Genomic DNA, 15,172 nt, shown 5'->3' on the forward strand with positions numbered 1-15,172 from the left:
TTCTTCATTGCATTGAGGTGTACAATAATGTGTAAATTTCTTGAGCCACACCCATTTCTTTATATCATGCTAAGGAAATGTGAAATGGGTAGAGTGATTTATTGGAACATGACAACACAAAAGGAAATACAATAATTATGGAAAAAATGTTTTTACAGTTCTAACCTGAACTGTCTTAGGAAGGCTTTAAAAAATCTTCAGGAATATTTTTCAGGCTTCTCGAAGCACATTCAAAGCTTGCCTTTGGATGTTGGCTACCTTTTATTCTGCTCTCTGTGAAGATAATCCCACACCCACATTGTGTGTTTTTCTGTCCAGGTATGTTTTTACTGCATTGGCACCACTGGATAAAATGCAGCCTCAAACCAGGGCAGGGCCTCCAGTGTTTTAAAGATGCCTTTAGACACTCACTGTTGTACCTCTTGAACAGGGATGGGCAGTAACGTGTTACTTGTAACACGTTACTGTAATCTGATTACTTTTTTCGAGTAACGAGTAAAGTAAGGGATTACTATTGCCAAAACGGTAATTAGATTACCGTTACTTTCCCGTAGGAACGCTGCGTTACTGCGTTACTAAAACCATGATTTTTTGCGAGAATGTCTCACGACAGTGACGTAAGCGAGTGTTCCATTAGTGACAACAGCTGTGTGCAGATCAACAATGGATCACATATCGATTGTGGGAGAGAGTATGAGCGTGTAGCGTTTAAAGCGTGGAAGTACTGACCTTACTTTGAGTTTGATTCCATAAAAAGTGACAAAAACATTAGCGTCCATCGTGCGTGGGAAGAAAACTTCTTTTTACAGCGAAAAAACCCCTAAACTTCCGAGCAAGCACCAAGTGTGCTATGACGTAATGGGAAACTCACAGAGAAACTCGCGGATTCTTCAACTGACCACCAGGGTAAACCTCCGCCTACCCCAGTCCTGCTTTACAGGTAAAAATAGAGCAACAGGACCGCTGAGTCTTTGACTTTATTTATGTTCTGCTGTGTTTTACTTGCATCTATTTGAAAGAGTGAGTGTAAACACAAAAAATATTTTATTTTATGTGCTGGAATGTGTAGAAAATAGGTTTAAATGTTAAACTAATTTATTCAACTCAGAGAATGTTGCATATAATTAAATTTTTGCTTGATGCATAAAGTTAAAAGATTAAAACTGATAAAACAAGTTAAAAAAAGAGATTTTTCCATTTGATTACATTTTGTATGATGGATTATGCAGTAAAAGTAGAATTGGGCTGAAAGATCTATCGCTTTATCACCTCTTCAGGTTGTAAATCGTGTTTTTAAAAAGTAACTAAGTAACTAAGTAATTAATTACTTTTGAAAAATAAGTAATCAGTAAAGTAACGGGATTACTTTTTTGGGGAAGTAATCAGTAATTAGTTACTGATTACTTTTTTCCAAGTAACTTGACCAACACTGCTCTTGACTTCCTTCTTAAAAAAAATTCAAATTTGGATACACCACTCAGTAAGACTGGTCACTGATTACATCACCTTTTTCTCGCTGTTTCCCTTCCATAAGAATGCCACCAGCCATCCTTCTATTTATAATTTGTTTTTCTATAAGTAATATATAATAAATCTACAACACAGGAAGGAATGCAGTTTATTGCTATCAATATTATACCCCACCCCTACAGTGCACATCATCCAGCTCTGTGACTTAAGGTCACATAAGCACTTTAGTGGACTTTCGTGGCCAAGGCATGCAGCAAGAGTTGGATCCCAAAGCAAAACTGTGCTGCTGGGCCACTAATTCTCCTACTCATGCACCTGGGTTTTGATGCGATAATTTCTCTATGAATATAAAACATAAGCACAAAATTTATATAACTGAATTTAGTTAGACCCTACTTGGGACAAGGCCTCAATAAAGCAGCACCAAATGCTTATTTTAACTCTTGTATCATGCAAATTTTAACTTTTGCAAAACATTCAAAACTAGTGTCATGAAGAGGGAAAGATCTTACATTATTTATATAAGGATATGTGATTTCTATATCATTATATATCTTATGGAGACAGTTTAGCTCAGAGGTGTTAAACTTATTTTAGTAGAATAGAATAGAATTCAACTTTATTGTCACTGTACATGTCACAGGTGCAAGGCAACGAAATGCAGTTTGTATCCATCCAGAAGTGCTTTAGTCATGATATAGATGTATTACAAATATATATTAGCAATAATATAGATATGTAAGTATATTACAGAAATTGGTCTATTATGGTATGTTATAATGTACACGGTATGAAGGTATGTTATGATTAAGGTATGTTATGTTAGTACATGGGATACATGCACTTGACATTTTGACATCTCTCAAAATGTGTATAACTGGTAGAGATGCTGCCTCCATACACGCCCTTAGTTTTTTGCATTCAGTGGATCAGCTGTCATTACATGGACATATTCCAATTCATAAAGGCAGAAAACTTTTACCCGTGGAGTTTTGCTAAATAAACAATATTCATCACTCAGATTTTTAATGTAAAAACATTTACTTTTAAATACTAATACTGGCATTGCATCACTAACACGATCCTGATATTATTTTATTATAAACACTGAGTAATTAACGCGTTTACATCATTTTAAATGATATCCAGTAAAGAAAATTGGTCCCTGTGCGGCACCACGGCGGTATATTTGACACCCTTGGTTTAGCCCATATTGGTATGGACTAAACCCACATTAGCCCATAATGGTATCATCCAGTCTGCGTGGTTAAAATGGTGCAGGGCGCCAAAATTAATGTATGAACGCTGAAGTCCAGAGGACATGTGGGCCAATCACAGACATTGAGTGAGAAGTTAGTGTCCAATGGCAACATATTATAGCTTGAGTGATACTTATATTGGCCAATCGTTTTCATCGTTAAACGCCTATTGTGGGCGTGGTTAATCACTTCCAGGATGCTCATGACATTTTTTGTTTATCTACACGGGACAAGGCATGGCGTGCGAAGGTGGGTGTCCGAGTACGATCTTTTTCTTAGGTTTAAACTTAATGCACCTTCACTGCAGGCTAACACCGGACGTCAGTTAAAAAATTTTTAGTCAAGTCACCCGTACAAATCACTTTACTTCTTTCATAGATTTCAAAGTAATTAAATTCGAAAGTTGGGATTATAATTCTCCTGAAAGTAGGAGCAGAAAATGGTTTTCTTACATATGCCTCGTTGCTAGTAATAATCAATTTGACAGCTGGGTTGCAGACACATAAAATCTGTGATGTCGATGGTTGAATCACACAAACTAGCGGTTAGCAGATTTTGTCTTCATATTGACCGGAAGTGGTATTACAGGGATGCGATTTTAGAGGAGACTTGTCCATACACATTTGATAAAAGTTGCCTCCGCGTTGTTTAAAGCTGTTTAGATCACTACACATTGGGTGTTTGCAGGAATACAACGGCACAGGTACAGTTAGCGAGTCAATAAGTACCGATGAACTTTATCTTAACGCTATGGTGGGCGGGAGTCAATTAGCCATGCAGGCTAACGTTAGCTGCACAGGTTTCTATTTAGGCTATTCGATCTTTCTTTTAAAGCCTTGTTAAAACTAATGTTACCTTAATTATACGTTAACATTACAGTTTATGCATTATGTTACCCGTGTTTATGTGCAGCACTCTTCCTGTCTTGCGCTTTGCCAGGAATGGATGCTACTCAGATGATCAGTGACTCAATCTTGGAGTCAGATGAGGAAGATAATGAAGAGGAGATCGAAAATAAGAGGGGACGACCGTTGGCTAAACTGTGCATCTTGAAAAATAAACACATACCTGAGGCAGGTGAGTGGCTAACTGATGTTGTTTTTACACGTGATCTGCACAGTCTGGTACTACTTAAGATAGCCTTTATTAGTCCCACATGTGGGAAATGTGTAAATCTTGCATACAGAGGGGGAAACATTTGATCCTTTGGAGAATTTGCAACTTTGCTCAGTTACAATGAAATGAACAGTCTCTAATTAGTATGCTAGTTTTATTTTAATAAAGAGGGACAATATAAACATATTACATAATATTCGATCCCCCTTAATAGTTAGTGATGAAACTCTTGTTGGCAAAGGATCAATATGGTCCAGTGCATTGACCCATTAATTTGGTGAAGTTGTCCAGTACCTTCGCATTAAGACAGCCCCAAAGCATAATTTTTCCGCCTCCATGCTTGACTGTGGAGATGGTGTTCTTTGGGTCGTACTCTGCATTTCACTTCCGAACTTCACTGCCAAAGAGCTGAATTTTGGTTTTATCTGACCACACCACTTTGTCCCACACCTTCTCTGAATCATTTAGCTGTTCACGGGCAAACTTAAGACAAGCCTGTACATGTGCCTTCTTGAACAGGGAAGGCAAGATTTCAATCCATTACAGTGTAGTATGTTATCAGTGGTGTTCTTGGCTGCTTTCAGATCATTAACAACCTCCTCCCATGTAGTTTTGGCCCAGCAGTTGTCACTTTCTCATCAAGCTTTTTGCTAAAATCTTGTCCAGGACATTCTTTGACAGCTCTTTGGTCCTGCCCATGTTGGTGGAGCGGTTGGAATGTAAAAAATGCATTCTTCTGATTTATTGTAATGTTGTACACAGCCAATCTGCAGGTGCAAGAATTCTGGTTGGATTCAAGAGGATCAAATACTTACTTCACTCAATGACATCCAAATCAAAACTTGTAATGTTTTTTTTCCTAGATTTTGGTTAATGTTCTGTCTCTCTCAATTAAATTGATGTTTTATAAACAAATAAAGTAAATTAAACTACACAAATAGGCAACAAATAGGGAAGCCAGTTTGGGAGTATGCGGTTTCAATAGTATTTGCTAGTAAAAAGCTGAGCTGCAGCATTTTAAACAAGCTGCAGTGACACACTGACACTCGAATAAAGACACTAAAATGGAATGAAGGAATAAATAAATAGATCTGAACCAGAGAAATGACTTCACCTTTCTGACTATATATCTAAGTATATTGTTAATGATGATGCTCTCTTTCACACAGAGTTTCCCCTCTTTTTGGGTGATAATGTGCTTGGCCGTGACCCCAACTCCTGCACTGTGCCCTTGCCGGCATCCTCAGTGTCCAAACAGCATGCTACTATCTGCCTTTGTGTGTACCGGAGACGTGCCTGTCGCAGTGAAGTGGACATGGAAGCTTTGGTTTGGGACTTAGGGAGCATGAATGGGACCCGCAAGGGCCGCTTCAAGCTGACTCCTAATGTACGCTATGCCCTCAGTGAAGGTGACAGTTTGGTGGTGGCGGACATCCCGTGTCAGTTTGTCATTTGTGGCGTAGACTCTTCTCAGGGGGACGCAAGCTCTCCTCTGAGACAAAATTCAGGGGTAAAGACCAAGTTGCCAGATGCCTCGGGAGAAAAGGGAGATGACACAAGCACAGACAGCAAGAAATGTGTCAATGGAGGGACAGAGACTCCTGTCAGAGCCAGCTGCCTGACCTTTGAGCAAACTCCCCATCAGCCACAGGGGACCTTGGTCCCAGAATCTGACTCAGACTCAGACAGCGAAACAGGAGTAAGAGGAGAAAGAAGACGAAGGACTCTAGGTTTGTACATTATGTAAATATTTATAACTATTGAAGCTATGCTTTTTGGACCTGGTGTTTACAAGTTCACTTTTATTCTCTTTGTAGTGTCTGATTCTGACTCCCATAAATCCAGCCCCATCAGCTCGTCATTCTTGAGTCCCCCAAACAAAGTTGTCCCTGAAAGGTATACCCATAAAAATAAGCTATTTATTGGTATTCTTTTTGTAACTGTGATTATACTACTGGCTTAGCCATACCCCATTAATACATATGTTTGACTTGTTCATTGTAAGACCTGTTAATTTGTTTTTCCCTGTTCTACAGTGACAATGAAAGCCCCATGACAGTCTCGTCTTCCTCTAAAAATAAACCAAACAGACATGACAGCTTCACCACACAGGAGACAGATGTAGATGCGGCGCGACAGCAGTTGGAGGAAAAAAAAGTGGTTGCACTTGTGGAGGACAGTGAAGAGGAGGAAGAAAGAGCAGTGCAAGCGGGGACAAAGTCTCTGAAAGGGGGTTGGCATATGCCAGTGGAAAAGGAAAGCAATGCCAGTTTTACAGGAGACGGTGAATTGTCAACACCAGCAGTCTCTACAGACGCAATCCCTGCATTTAACATGGACAGTGACACTGATGTGGAGGGAGAGGACGAAGAAGTGGCATCAGCGGGGCCTGTGACCTTGAATACAAACCAACAAGTTGATCAACCTCCAAAGACGGCCCAGTTTCACATGGACAGTGACACAGATATCGATGAGGATGATGATGCTTCAGGTAAAGCTCCCAAAGCTCTGCCTTCTTCTGATGAGAACGCCAAAACTCCTCATGCTGTTTCAGTTATTCCACCTGAAGGCGTCACCATGGACAGTGACACTGATGTGGACGATGATGGGGTCGTGTCAGACGCTGCCACAAAAGCAGGACCGACAGTATGTCAGAGTGCGCACACAGCAGACTCTGCTTTTTCAGTGCAGGCAGAAGATTTTCACCTCCACAGTGACACTGATGTAGATGAGGACGAAGCAAAAAATACAACAGATGAAACACCTAATAAATCAGATATAAAGCTTACAGCTCTTAAATCTGCTCCTGTGGCTCCTGACAACCTGCAGGTAGAGAGTGACACGGATGACGAGGCTCTCCCTGTCCCTGCCACCAGTAAACCCTCAGTGGTCGCTGCTGTTGCAGATTCACGCCCCACTGCAGTTGCAGATGCTGATTTGGAGATTCTCTCTGACAGCGACACAGATGTGGAAGATGCATCTCTTCTGGCTATACCTGTTGGTGTCACAACCTTGTCAGCTTCTCCTGGCCCAACTTTAAAGGCTTCTCTGGCAGATTCTGATGCAGATACAGATGTGGATGAATCTAGCGTGCCCCCTGTTGGGGATGAGGCTAAACCAGCTGATGTCAGAGTCGACGGCGATACAGAAGATAAGAAGTCAGATATTGGAGAAGAAGGTGAGGACCAGGTGCCCAGGCTGCACAGGGAAACTACACCTGGGTTGCTGGCTCCCCTTCTGCAGAACTGCTCCACTCCTGTGCAGATGTCAGGTAATCGATCAATCTTCAGAATTCATTTAGACTGCAAATATCTACTCGTTTGTTTTATTGCATTACCTTTCTAAATACTTTCTAAAATTCAGTAATTGATTATATATGACATACATCAGTGGCACAGATTTAGGTGAGGCGCAATCTGAGGATAGAACTAGCCTGTGATGTTACAGTGGTCTCTTTACAGGATATCACAATGACTTGTAATGCAGTAATTGCAAAAAATACAATCTAAAAGAAATATAATCAAAGAAAATAATACAAAATATGTGAAGTGTATTGTTGGTGCTCAAAATAAAGACGGCGCCTGCAGGAGAGAGAGGTTTGAAATGAAGAAATCGATCTGTTTTTAAGTGAGTGGACTTGAGATTCTGTGTTAACTTCTTCGATCCAATCGTGTAAAGTGTTTGTTGCGTTGCGATGAGAAAGCATCAAGTTTAAATTGACTTTTACTTTGGATTTCAGATGAAGAAGTGGAAGACATGGCAACTCAAGCCTTCGTCAGTCCCTCTTCAGGTTCATTAAGGCGTGAGTAAATGACTTTTAATAATGTCAAACGAGTCTGTTTCAAAAACATTAGTTCATTTTTTTTCTTTTGGCCAACAGGAGCGGCAGTGCCTGCAGTAAGACCTGTAGTATTGTCGTCCTGCTCAGACATCCAGGAGGAGGAGGATTTTGCTGTGGCTGAGACGCAGTCCTTTACATTTCAGAGCCGTGACCGTGTGAGCAGTGAGGAACCAACCCAAGCTTTTGTACTTGAGTCTTCTTGTGACAATAAAAATGACCAATCTACCAAAGAAGAGTCTTTCCAACTGGGACTGTCTGACAGCAGCCACCTGCAGTGTCCAGACCAAGCTTTAGCTATGGAGAACACCCAAGCTTTTGTTTCTGTGGAGAGGGGTGTGAACCTGGAAGATACCCAAGCATATGCAGCCATGTCAGCTGCAGACAGATCCTCTGCAGAAAATGACGCGAACCTGGAGGCCACACAGGACTATGTAGAAGATAAAGAGACTGAGCGATATCAAGTAGATGTGGCCTTAGAAGCAACACAGGTATATGTGGCAGAGCCGTACAGTCACGCTGAGGATGATGCAGATGATGATGCTTGTGAGACACAGCCTTCAGACTTTACTGCCTCTTCTACTCTTGCCATAGCAGAAACCCAACCAATGTTGCCTATTGCAGGAGAGGAGGATCTGGCAGCTGAAAATCCAGTTTGCTCTGTTCAACAAATTCAGCCGAGATCCCTCAAGGAGGATGGTCCAAAGGCAGCTCAGCCTCAGGAGAAGGGCCTCAGCGACGCTCAGTCTGTAACTGAAACTCAGCCCGTGTGTACAAGTGACAGTGAAGCAAGTGATGATGAAGGCTCATTTCCAGCTCAGCGAAACAGAACAGCAAAGCCACTGCCACTTGAAGAAGCGCAGACACAAGATCTCACTTGTTCAGAGTTGTCGGTTTCTGAAACCCAGCCAATGCACGGTGGAATTGCTGAAACCCAGCCCATGGCTACATGTGACGATGATGATGAAGACTCAATGCCAGGCCCGAGAAAAAGGAAAGCAAAGCAGCTTCATCTTGAAGAAGAGGAGACGCAACCTGTCGCAGACTCTGAGCTCTCCACTGCTGAAACCCAGCCCGTGGCTACATGTGATGATGATGATGAAGACTCAATGCCAGGCCCACGAAAAAGGAAAGCAAAGCAGCTGCAGCCTGAAGAAGAGATGCAAACCCTTGCTAGTTCTGAAGTCTCTGCTCTGGAAACTCAGCCCTTGAGTACAAATGAAGGCCAGCAAAGTGATGAAGAGGATGTGATTGCATGCACTCGGAAAAGAAAAGCCAAGCCACTTCAGCTTGAAGAGGAGCAGACGCAGCCCCTCACTAGTGCTGATGTTGAAACCCCGGCAGTAGTGACAGGTAAATGTGATGATAAGGACTCAATTCCAGGTCCACGGAAAAGAAAGGCAAAGCAGATGAAGCTTGAAGAAAAGACACAGCCAGTCGATAATTCTAAAATGACCCATGTTGAAACTCGACCCTTGACAACAAAAACCGGATTATCGCCTTCAGAAGAATCTGAAGCGGGAACCAGTGGAGCTTGTGTTCCAAATTTAAGAGTGACAAGAGCAAAACCGAGAGAAGAGGAAGATCAGGTGGCGTGTCCTGGACCATCCAAGAGGCAGACTAGAGGAAGGAGTGGAAAACCTTTGTCTGATGGTGACAACAATAAGGAGATGGTAAAACGGGCTAGAGGGAGAAAGATAACGAAGCAGCAGAAACATGATGGTGAGGAAGAGGATGAAACACCGGTAAGAGAAAGAAACAAGCAGGCTGTGAATAAGAGCCTGATAAAGCAACAAGATGGGAAAGATAGAGAGGAGGAAGATGGTGCCGATCTCAGACAAGAAAGAGAAGAAAATGATAACGAAAGGAGGACGACTGATGAAAGAAAGAAGCATCAGGATGAGATAGAAATGCAACTCATGGAAGAGAAGTTAGAAACAGAAAGAAGAGTAAATAAAGAACAAGAAAGATTGCAGGCTGAAGATGCAGCGAGAGCAGAGAGAGAAATCAAGGAGAAGGAAGAACAACAGAAAATAGAGTCTGAAAGGATTGAAAGAGAAGAGCGGGAGAGGTTAGAAAGAGAAGAAAAAGAGAGATTAGAAAGGGAACGAAAGGAACAAGAAAAAGAAACTGCAAAGAGAGAACAAGAAGAGAGGCTTGAGCGGGAGCAACAACTGCAAGCAAGACTCGAGAGAGAAGAAAGGGAAATGGAGGAGAGAGAGAGAGTGGAGAAAGAAAAAGAAGCCCAAGAAAAACAGTTGAAAGAACTGGAAGAAAAGAAAGAGGAACAAGACAAATCCAAAACGCCTTCAAGAGGCCGAAGAACAACCAGAAGAACTATTGCTTCACAGAGCACAGCAGAGCCAGACCAAGACTCAACTGTATCAACCAATGACGATTTCCCAGCAAGGAGAACCAGATCACGCTCAAACTCCTCCAACTCGGTCAGCTCGGAGAGGTCTGCTTCAAGTGTCCACGCCCAGGAAAGCAAGGGCAGAGGGCGAGGGAGAGGGCGAGGGACGAGGGAGACCAGTGAGACACCCCAGAAACCCGTCGCCAGAAGCAGCAATCGAAGGACCACTGTGGCTGCAGGGGCCGTAGAGCACGAGCCTGACTCGTCCAACTCACTAGCCCCTGAGGTTCCAAGCTGCAGCGTGAGCTCTCATAACAGAGGAAGAGGAGGCAGGCAGCGAGGAAGAGCGAGGAAAACAGAACATGACCCAGACTCTATCCCTTCTGTTAGTCAGAGTCAAAGTGATCAGAATTTAAGCCCTGCCAGGGGAAGAAAGGGCAAGAAAGCTGAGGAGTCCTCCAATGAGGCTCTCCATAAAAATGGTAAAGAGGACTCTCAGCCGGCTACAACCACTAGAGGGCGACAACAACACAGTGCAGCTACAGATGAGGAAGACCAGTCGAAGCAAGAGGAAGCATGCACCAGCGAGGAATCGCTACCTAAAAGAAATGTCAGGGGCAGAGGTCAGAGAGCAGTGAAGAGTGAAACTGTGGAGAAACCAGTTGCTCCTGCGGTCAGTGATGATGATGAGGCTAAAGATAAAAGAAAAGCAACGAGAGACTTGGAGGCAAATACTGGAGCAGATCTCAGCTGCAGCAAAAGGAAAGAAAGATCTTCAAAAACGGCAGAAACAGACGAGGAAGAAGGAAAAGGCAAAACAAATGATGAGATTCCTGTTAGTTTACAAGGGAAGAAAAGAGGTAGAGCATCCACCGCTCAGGCAAAGAAGAGCGCAAAAGAGTGTCTCTCAGAGGTGAAGGAGGAGGAGAGAGAAAAGATGGAGGGTGAGACTGTGGAGAAAAAAGTCAGAGGTCGACAATCAGCGGTCTCGAGAAAGAAGAAAGAGGAGCTGGAAGAAAGTGGAACATCTTTAACTGCCACAAATCAAGATGCAAATTTGGAGGCATCAGAGGTGACTATTGCTTCACTTTTAAACATATGCAGCCAAATGGAAACCATAAAGATGCGGTTTTGATTGAAACAAAAATGCATTAACATTGAAGGGTAAATCAGATGAAATGGAAAGCTGAGTAGTAAATAATTAGTGTCGAGAAGTTCTTGTTGTGAAAGAAGGCTTTTACCTTGGCTCAAGGCCATGGTGCATTTTCCTCTCTGAGTCAGCCTTTTCAATATTGATGAACTACCATCAACATGAGTTACTCTCTCTGTTTCCTCCACTTTCTCTAGAGCAGTCTAACCTGCTCCGCATCACTGCTAATGAATTAAGTGGTTTAGTGGTCATCCAGTCACTTCCTCCACTTACATTTTATGGTGTTTGCTTTCTGGTGCAAGATGTTGTACCATCTTCTTTGCATGTTCCATACTTTGCCCTTCGCTGTCTTCAACCTGTTTTGTTTTCCCTGTCTTTACCTACCCTCTCCCCTATAACAGCCCCAGACTCCAACCAGCAACGCATCCCGGAAGCGGCAAGCTCCTGCAAATTTCTCTCCCGTGGCAAAGAGTCCTCGCTCCTCCTCTGCATCCCCAGCAGCAAGTGGTCGACTACAAACTGAAGGCCAGGCATACAAGGTCTCTGTGGTTGTGTTAGCAAAACACGCATTTTGTGTTTAGGAAAGAGACGCTCATACGGTGGTAGCTAGGCTGATCAAACCTAGCCTAAGACATCGGAATCATAGTGGCAAATCCTATACTTGTATTCTTATATACTAAACATCATATTAAGAAACACTATTCTAAACTATCTTAGCATCTCGACAATGCTCTCAGTCATATTACTGAGCTGTAGCCAGTGAAACGTATTATTTATGGAAAGTCCACCACGTGGTGCTAGCATCACATGCTCTTCCAGTTTTTTCCCAGTTTTTCCTGAAACATGCTGCTGGCACTACATTTAAAATGAGTGCACATGTATGTTTACAATTACAGTTTAATATTGTGTTTTAATCTTTTGGCAATTCATCAGGCTTTAGCCTTATAAACATTTTACTCAGTGTCCTAATAGAATTGTAAAATTCATGTTGTGGTTTTGTTAGCATCATATTATCGATGAAGCTTTCAGAAGTCACCGCTCCTGCTCGAAACTTTTGGATATTTGGACCCATTATAATAAACTAAACACAAAGCCTCCTCCATCTAACCTCTGTGCACAGTGGTCTATTATAACAGCAGTATCTACTCATCCAAATCATTGAAAGTAAAAGGATTTCACTAAGCGTTGCATTCACACTTAGAGCTGCGTAATCAATTTGTGCAGGGTTAAAGTTATTTTTGGTTTGTTCGTGCAGATGAGAGCAGGTGTTTTGAGCTCACGAAATCATTGTTCCACTAACCTCCTGCAGCTTGTTCTGAAATTTCAATCGACTCTCGGGCATGACTGTAAAATGCATGACAGTGCTTTTCTTTGAGAGAAATGCCTAATTTCACACCTCTATTTTGCCTGCATGGCAGATTAAGTTGACTTGAGGCTTTTGCTTTCACAGGTTCTGTTTACGGGGGTGATGGATGAAGCAGGGGAGAAAGTATTGGCGCGCTTAGGCGGCAGCTTGGCTAAAGGTGTGGGAGACATGAACTGCCTTGTGACTGACAAAGTGCGCAGGACTGTCAAATTCCTTTGTGCACTGGCCAAAGGCATTCCAATCGTCACTACAGACTGGCTGGAAAAGGTATGTTTGAAAAACTGCAGTCAGAAAGTTCTCTCTTAATTTATTGCAGATGTATATTATGATAATAGTCACCCTTCTTGTCTGTTTTAGAGTGGCAAAGCTGGGAGCTTCCTGTCTCCCTCCTCCTTTATTGTTAAGGATCCTGAGCAGGAGAAGAAGTTTAATTTCTCCTTGCACGAGTCTCTAAGGATTGCCAGCAGCCAGCCTCTCTTAAAGGTACTCACTCATTTTTCCTTAGAGTGAGAGGTTGACAGTGTGCCATTAACAGTATTTCCACTAGCAGACGGCACGGGGGTGGTGCATGATGTTTTCGTGATGGGAGCCCATAAACGTTTGAGTCATCCTCAGTCTAAATCTGGTTTAATATTTCCCTTCGAGCATTGTTTGAGCCTCTTTATTGTTAGCAATGTTCAAATCTTCAAAACAGCAGCCTGTGGATTGTTTATCATCATTCTGTGGCTTAGGGGAAAGTAATTTGATATTTGCTGTAAATATACTGATTATATTGCATGTATTATGTTTCTCAGCTTGCGCTATTTCATAGAAGCTTGTAAAGGCATACCTTGTTACAACATAATACCAGCTAAAATTAGACATATAATATCAAATTTCAACCCCAGGAGGCTTTTACTAAATTTCTTGAAGAGATTAAATAAAAATAGATTCACTCATCCATCTCTTTTCTTCCGCTTATCGGATTCAGGGTTGCGGTGGAGCCTATCCCAGCTGTCCTAGGACAAAAAGCAAATAGACCATTGGATGTATTCCAAATAAAAGTAGAGTAAAATGCTTTGCCTTATTTCTGTCTCTCAGGGATACGAGGTCCATGTTACTAGATCGGTTAAGCCAGAGCCAGTTCACATGAAGGACATCATTTCCTCCAGTGGAGCTACCTTTCTACCAAAGATGCCCTCTTCTAATAAGGTGCCAGTTAAGCTGAGAGCCCTTCTCCGGCCAAAACGTTACATGAAATAAGTCTTTGCTTATGATGTTTATTACCTACATTTTAATTCCTCTTCTATTTTCTGTCACCCCCGCCTCCCTCTCTGGCTCTTAGCCTCACACTGTCGTGGTTTCCTGCGAGGAGGACTGGTCGCTGTGTCGCCCGGCTCTGTCTGCATCTCTCCCTGTCGTCACCGCTGAGTTCATCCTCACAGGGATCCTACAGCAGAAACTCGATTTTCAGTCCCACACACTCTCGCCTTCCACAGCAAATGTACAACCTGCAGGTGGCAGAGGAAGGGGCAGGAGGAAGACTTAGTACTCCCGGAGCAAAAATACAGTGACTGTCTGTGTATGAAATCTTTAGCTGTGAGGTTTTTCCGTCATTTCTGGATACACTTTAAAACTGTAGACCGGTAAAACACCTGTTTAGCTATTGGACTGTGAAAGACTGTATTGAATGTATTGTCGATTGTCCACTGATGTAAATGCGTAATTTACAGACGTCAGTGCTGGAAGAATGTGAATTATTTGACTGTCCATCATCAAATATTTAAAACTAATTTTTAACTTTCCAAGAGAATGAACTGAGAAACAAACAGAAAAGTAGTTAACTTAAGACATTTTGGAAGAATGGTGAAAACTTTCTTTCTAAGCTTGTTTGTGCAGTCTTTTTCTTTTGCCTTATACACACAAACACATTGAAACTGTTAAAGCTACCTCCCCTCTACTTCAAACCCTTCTTTTTTTATGTAGAAACAAGCAGAGCAGGAAATTAACACTGCTAAACTGCTGGTACCCTCCATGTGTGCTAACTGCTTCAGCTCAATCAGCCTGTTTGGCAGGTAACCAACCTTGAAGAGGGAGTTTGTGTAAATCATGGTGGATGGGAGAATAGATGTGGAGATGGTGTCTGTTATGGTATCCAACAGCCTTGTAGTCAGAGGAAAAAAGCTCGTTTCCAGCCTACATAAGAAGTTCATAGTGCCTTTTTAAATGGAGATAATGACGAAGCTACCCACGTGTCTTTCTGGGGGTTTTTTCTGTCTCCATTAACCACCACCATCTACTCCATTAAGGCCTTATCCCATCCTGTTCCTCCAGAGAGAACAAGACAGACTGCGGATGTACCTTCTGCATCAACGCCTTTGTGGTGTTTGTTCTCGCCATCGATGTCTGTTTGCTTTATATGTGGATGTGTATTTTTTGTGTAATGCACAAAGCTTGATTACTGACCCACTGTCACTGCTGTGTCACTGGTGTTTTAAAGATGGTAGCTTGTCATTTTTAGAACTGTTAGCATGCTAATGCCTTAACTTGAAGTCTGTCTTCGTATCAAATAATGAAATGTCTCCATTATAAATGAAAAACATTAAATATTTTCCAGCTGCAACCACACTGTGCCGAGTTT

The 15,172-nt window shown here is 42.2% G+C and overlaps 1 protein-coding gene across 3 annotated transcripts; it reads left to right on the forward strand.

Moving 5' to 3' along the window:
* Window positions 1-2,865: 2,865 nt before the first annotated feature.
* On the forward strand, window positions 2,866-15,142 carry mdc1 (mediator of DNA damage checkpoint 1). 3 transcript variants are annotated; one of them, XM_085471706.1, is made up of 12 exons: window positions 2,866-2,978; window positions 3,669-3,806; window positions 5,015-5,575; window positions 5,663-5,741; window positions 5,882-7,116; window positions 7,585-7,647; window positions 7,726-11,108; window positions 11,588-11,725; window positions 12,637-12,819; window positions 12,910-13,035; window positions 13,633-13,743; window positions 13,877-15,142. In XM_085471706.1, exons 1-12 carry the CDS (start codon window positions 2,966-2,968, stop codon window positions 14,078-14,080), a joined length of 6,234 nt encoding a protein of 2,077 aa, XP_085327832.1. In that variant the 5' UTR covers window positions 2,866-2,965; the 3' UTR covers window positions 14,081-15,142. The 3 variants fall into 3 exon arrangements, with proteins under 3 accessions (XP_085327832.1, XP_085327831.1, XP_085327833.1); XM_085471705.1 differs by having other exon boundaries at window positions 2,951-2,978; window positions 3,642-3,806; XM_085471707.1 differs by lacking the exon at window positions 2,866-2,978 and adding an exon at window positions 3,303-3,432.
* Window positions 15,143-15,172: the final 30 nt, after the last annotated feature.

Source organism: Copadichromis virginalis, linkage group LG11 (genome assembly GCF_057382275.1).
Source record: "Copadichromis virginalis isolate Kocher_CV1m ecotype Utaka linkage group LG11, C_Virginalis_male_GT1.1, whole genome shotgun sequence".
Classification (NCBI taxonomy): Eukaryota; Metazoa; Chordata; class Actinopteri; order Cichliformes; family Cichlidae; genus Copadichromis; species Copadichromis virginalis.

Coding starts and splice junctions, on each gene's coding strand:
- mdc1 (XM_085471705.1), top strand. Junction 7,648..7,725: donor CTCTTCAGGTTCATTAAGGC/GTGAGTAAATGA, acceptor TTTGGCCAACAG/GAGCGGCAGTGCCTGCAGTA. Junction 11,726..12,636: donor CTGAAGGCCAGGCATACAAG/GTCTCTGTGGTT, acceptor TTGCTTTCACAG/GTTCTGTTTACGGGGGTGAT.